The sequence below is a fragment of the Fistularia commersonii genome, chromosome 36 (assembly GCF_037954325.1).
Source record: "Fistularia commersonii isolate RoL2024-O1a breed Wild chromosome 36, RoL_Fcom_v1.0, whole genome shotgun sequence".
NCBI classification, from domain to species: Eukaryota; Metazoa; Chordata; class Actinopteri; order Syngnathiformes; family Fistulariidae; genus Fistularia; species Fistularia commersonii.
Window position 1 is genome coordinate 2,889,544 of NC_141319.1, and position 6,000 is coordinate 2,895,543.

The following is a 6,000-nucleotide window of genomic DNA, read 5'->3' on the forward strand; positions in this document are numbered from 1 at the left end:
AGAGGTTTTGTCTGTTTCAAATTGTGCAGAACAAATGCAGTGGAAACATTTTTTATTCCTGCTATTTACTATCTTTAGATAATGTTTTGCAAGGTGCTGCAATGTTAACCGATCAAAATGAACCCTGTCTTCCTTACAGACAGCAAAATGTTCTTAATGAAATTCTTTAAAAAGTGATTGAATAATGTAATTTGGTTTGGTGATGGAACTCACTTTGTAGTCCTCACATATGGGCAGCAGACACCCACCCTGAATAAGGCACACAACTTCTGTTTCTCAAGAACACAGTTTATAACAATCCATCCATCCATCATCTGTCGCTTATCCTGTACTCAGGGTCACTGGGGATGCTAGAGCCTATCCTGGCTGTCAGAGACGGAGTACACCCTGGACTGGTTGCCAGTCATTCGCAGGGCACAGTTTATAACCATGCTTTTCAAACTTTTATATGTCTACATGTCTTTGTCGTCATATTTTTCATACATTTTTATACCTATATCTTATTATCGTATTATATTATTTATTATTGTAATGCGAAGAACTAATCTGCACTTTATGCATAAGAGTTGCTGTATGAAAAAAGTCGTCATGATAATCATTTTGATACTAATAATAGTTAGTATTATTATTATTGTTATTATATTATTATTAATGCTTAGGGTTAGGGTTACTAATGCCTTAAGACAAAACTGTCTGCTGCCACTATCTGTCTGCTGTTTGTGTTTAGATGAGCGTTGTTGCCAAGCTATCGGTTTCTCTGCTGCGTCACACTGAGCTGGTACCCGCAGACAAAGCTTTCTATGAAGCTGGCCTGGACTGCAAGGTCAGTTTACGAGGCAGACGGGAGTATGTTCTTCGTCCTCTGTGAACTCAACAGAGGAAGACCTGCCACAGACTGTTTCTCTGTTGGTTTGGTTTCTCATAGCTGGGGCAGAATTTTTTTCGCAAGTTTAACCAATTTCTGACTGAAAATTAAAAAAGAAACTCATTAAGAAATCACTAGAAATTTGTTGAGGAAAAATATTTTCAAAATGTCTTAAAAAGCAACACAACAGACTTATTGCTTTCACTATTAAAAGTTTAATCAATTAGCTTCAAATATAGAATTGAACAATAATTCAATATTTTTATTGTTTTTGCTCCGGCAGGAAGTCGGCTGGGAGAACATGGCCTTCATCTTCCTCAACCACTTTCTGGATCTTTGTGATGTAGGTCAATTTGCAGGATTAAGACAATATTTCATTCACAAATGGCATAAGACTGTGTGTGTGTGTGTGTGTGTGTGTGTGTGTGTCTCTGTCTGTCTGTCTGTCTGCAGGCTGTGGATGAGGGCAGCTTGGATGCCCTGGATCACTCTGACTTCCTAGATACTGACATTCCTTTTGAAGTGCCAGTTCCTGCCAAACTGTGCATCACGGTAAGACACACACACACACACACACACACACATACATACCTTCAAACACCACAGGTGATTTACTTTTCACTTCATTTAGTTTGTGCGCATGCTTGCCATTTGTGTGCCATTTTTGTCAACGTGTTCAGGATACCCAGAGAGAAAAGATCCGTGACTGGGTGCTGATGGTTTCCATGAACAATCGGTTGGAGCAGGTTCTTCCTCGAGACGAAAGAAACTCGTACGAGGCGTCACTGGTGTCGGCAAATACAGGCCAGTGCTCACTGCCATGTGTGTTAACAGGTAACTGACCGACACAGGCACATTCACAATCACCTACTCATTACATGTACATGAACACAATTTCTTACTATTATTCAGAAATTGAATAATTTTTCAGTTGAATATTCTCTATTCAAACATGACAACTTTACGGTTTCGTGTCAGTATTTGACGAGAAGATGAAACACACACTTTAGTTCGATGTGAACATTAATGAATATTATTTATGATGACCGAATAGTTCCATAGTTAGTCCCGTTACTATTACAAAGGATCTTACCCTGCACTCAGGGTCGCCTTGTTGCCCGTGGGGAGAATATGTTCCCGCTTTTTGTGTCATCATGGGAAGCGCTTTCCCTCTCAAACCTGAATTCCACTTGAAAGTCCAGCAGGGGGCAGCCCCGCCTTCTCTGCCCAGATGGACATGGACACTGCAGCTATTCTGTCTCCCGCTTCCTGAAATGAAGCCAAAGACCCACTATGGTCTTTTTGATGCAGCTATAAAGTGACTTAAATTTGGGGCTCACCTGCCACACAAACACACACACACACACGCACGCACACAGATGGTCCACTGCTCATGCTGCATGTGTGTGTTCCTGTATCCAGGCTACCCTGTTCTGAGGAATAAGATTGAGTTCTCATCAACGGGGAAAGCGGCCAACAAAGACGACTGGAACAAGTTCCTTATGGCCACCAAGGTGAGAATGGAGTTTGTCGGACGGACCCTCCTCTTCATCACCTCATCGCTGTACCCTTACATTTTTGGATTTTCCATGTTGTTTTTGATAGTTATGAATTCTAACAGATCAGTCGTACTGAAGATTCAGGCGATGTAGACACACATTTGCACACATTTTCACACACACACACATACATACACAGGGCCACTCTAATTTCATCAGCAGTTGAAAAAGCTGTGGTTTTTATCAGCTGACAAATCAATGCAGCATCATTATCTTTAGAATATATTAAACACAAGCATTTCAGATATGATTAAAAAATTTGAAAAACAGCCTGACTTCAGCTGTGAGTCAAAGGAAAATTTCTGAAAAATTAGTCAGAATTCACCATTATTTTAAAATTGGGAAAGATGCCCAGATGTGTGAATGAGAGAGTGAACAGTTGTCTGTCTCTAAATGTGTCTCTGCCTCTCGCCATGGGATCGGCTCCAGCATCCCCCGCAACCCTAAGTGTAGATAATGGATGGATGGATACCTTTTTGGCAGTTCTGGTTTGTTTTGTCTCCCTGTAGACGACTCACAGCCCGGAGTGTCAGGACGTCCTGCGGTTCATAAGCCAATGGTGCGGCGGCCTGCCAGCGTCTGGGTTCTCGTTCCACTGACACCTGGAACGTCATGTCCTCACCCCTTGCTGCAGGGTTTGACCCTCCTCGGCCGTCTTTCTTCTCTTCTTCTGTGGTGATGATTCGGCTCTCCTTGGATTGCACCACCCTTCAATCACCACGTCTGGATTTTAAAGTTGTGGGTCCTTTTTTCTGGGCTGAAGATGAGGCCAGTGAGAAAAAGCTATAAAGTGCATGGGTTGCAAATGAGTCGTGGCTTCCAGCTTCGAGCATATATTTATTGTGTTTACTCTGTGTATTTATTGCAGCGAGCAGAAATAGAAAATATATCAAATCATATAAGACACAGAAAATACACAACACATAGCCACATGCTCCCCCGTGGACAGATTTGACCAAATATATATAAAAATATCAAGGTAATGGTGCAGCACTTTGCTGTATCAGGTGTAGTATCATTCAGTTGGTAGTTTTGAAAGAAGTCTCATATTCAAATATTTGCCTTTTTTGGTCAATGTCCAACTTGTAGTTCCACAGTCGGGCCACCAAGATCTTTTGCATCAACACCTAATCCTATTTGCAAAGGAGTAAGTAAAAACTAGTTTCAACAATTTGTACTCACCAAAAGATATTTATCTGAGGATATTACACTAATATTAATGTTTACCCAATATCAGATGATATATTTTCCATAATCAGTGTTTTTATATGTATAAATGCAGAAATAGTTTTGAGACTAATAGGGAACTTTGTTAAAAGCTTATGCACTCTTTTTAAAAGAAAAAAGAAAATAGCACAAGATGAAGTTACTACCTTCAATTACTATTTCATTTTCAAATATTGGTGTTCATTTCAAAGCACCGGAAGTAACATCATATGAAATTCTGTAGGACATAATTAAAAGTAAGCTATTACTGATGAATGGTCTGAGACTATTTTCCGTGCGATATACGAACATGTGCTGCACTAGTTTGAAATAAGAAGGTAAATGAAGCTCAATGTCACATTGCTGATGGATTTGAGAAACTTTCTGGATCTCTCTGAAATGGCCCAGCTGATGTCTCAAATATACAGCAGCGTGTCGTTGGCATATCTGAACATTTAAACTTCACAAACGAGCCTCCTGCTGCTATGTGTCCTCACTCTCTTTATATCCGTCCTCGGACGGGGGTCGTCATCCTGAGCTGTTGCCGTGGAAACACATTCCGCCACCGTGTCCTCTTGTTCTCATTAGAAGGACTTTCTCTCAGGAGGGCATCGCTGAATTTAAAGGGGAGAAAAAAAACAAAGCTTTCTGTCTCATTTTCTCAAAGAAGAAGGGTGTGGTGTCAATGGTTAGAAGAACTTTGGAAAAAAAAAAAAAAAAAAAAAAGCAAAAAATATTTGAAATGCTGTTTTTCAGAGCGCAATGTTGCTGGCAATGCCATGGTATGTTTCATATGGAATGTATTTTCTCTAATAAATCTGAAATAGAAGTCCAGTGCCCTTTTCGAGTGCCCTTTTCAAACTTTCATATGAACAGGATGTGCTCTCAGTAGAATCTCATCGTATGGATGGCAACTGCCGTGGCATTATGGCAGCATATGTCGCATATAGGGTTAGAAGACGAGTGTTTTGGATTAAAACCTAAAATTCTAGTTGAGTTCACTGTCTGATGGTGAGTAGAACTTGCAGAACAAGATGTTTGAACAGAGAGTCGTGACATGTTACTGTCAGACACGAGAGTCAGAACAAACAAAATAGAGAATGAGAAATGTCTGAACTGTCCAACCAAATATAAAGCTTTGACTTGCATAATTGATTTACAGTAAAAGAGAATATATTGGTAGAAGCTTGAACTGCCTGGCAGTAGGCGTAGAGGAAGACCAAGGAGGATTTTTGATGATTCGCTTTAGTGACCTCTGAAGGAAGTAGCTGAAAGGGAAAGAAAACAACGGCAATATTGATTATTAAAAATATTACAGTATGTAATTTGGTAAATCTGCATTAACTATTGTCTGAGGTCATTTAAGGCGGAGCATCGAACAGGCTAAGATGGTAAATATATTGGTAGAAGGATGCTGGAGTTGGAACTGCCAGGCTGGAGGTCTAGAGTAAAACCAAAGAGAAGATTTATGGATGTAGTGAAAGAGGACCTGAAGTAAGATGGTGTGGGAGAAGAAGATACAGAGAATAGGGTTGGATGGAGGAGGTGATTCAACCACTGAAGGAAAAAGCCGAAAGAAGAAAAAGAGGATCTAACAGGGTTTATAACATGATAACGTGATATTTTAATTGCGTATTTTTCACCTAATGTTAAACAACACAAGTGTGAAATAAATACCACATAAATATTGTATGTTACGATATATAATAGCTATACTGACACACACACACAAAAACAAATATATATATATATATATAATTTTTAATAAGAAACATAATAACTAATATTGAGTCAAATACTAGCCTAAAATCTCAGCAGTCTCACCATAATTTCAATATTAATTTTAATTATGATTAAAGTTATGTGTGAACTATTCACAAGTTTAGATTAAAACATAAAAAGACAAGACAGCCAAGGAATGTTTTTACTGATTTTTATTATTTCATTTCTGCTTTTCGGCTGTTAAATTTCTGAAGATAAAAAGCGGAAAGAAATTACAGACATAAAGAAAAACATATTCAATATAAATATCTGCACTATATTTTTACTCATGATCTTAAGTCTCTTTGTCCAAGAGAGAAACTCAAACATGCTGCATTTGGAATGAAATGTTTACAAAGTTTTGGGAAGAATATTTATTTATTAATAGCAATAACTGTTTGCACCATTTGTCCAGTCAAACGTTCATTATTTGTGATAGAAACAGCTGTAGGTATGTAATAAACACTTTGAATTGCGGTGAACCTATAATCAGGGAGTACAAAATCATTTTACATAATCTTTGTTATTACCAATGAGTCCCCTCCCCCATGATTGTTTAGATATGCATATAATTAGAAATTAAATCTATTCAGTGATGCAACTGGAATT

At 38.6% G+C, this 6,000-nt stretch overlaps 1 protein-coding gene across 2 annotated transcripts in view; it reads left to right on the forward strand.

Annotated features, from left to right (window-relative positions):
- ift172 (intraflagellar transport 172) overlaps positions 1-4,773 on the forward strand; it is a 53,148-nt gene extending 48,375 nt beyond the window's left edge. For both annotated transcript variants that reach the window (XM_086143351.1, XM_086143352.1), the window contains 6 exons: positions 728-823; positions 1,149-1,208; positions 1,319-1,417; positions 1,546-1,699; positions 2,288-2,379; positions 2,934-4,773. In XM_086143351.1, coding sequence (XP_085999477.1) covers positions 728-823; positions 1,149-1,208; positions 1,319-1,417; positions 1,546-1,699; positions 2,288-2,379; positions 2,934-3,023 — 591 coding nt within the window. In that variant the 3' untranslated portion in view covers positions 3,024-4,773. The remainder of the gene's footprint in view (positions 1-727; positions 824-1,148; positions 1,209-1,318; positions 1,418-1,545; positions 1,700-2,287; positions 2,380-2,933) is intronic.
- Positions 4,774-6,000: the final 1,227 nt, after the last annotated feature.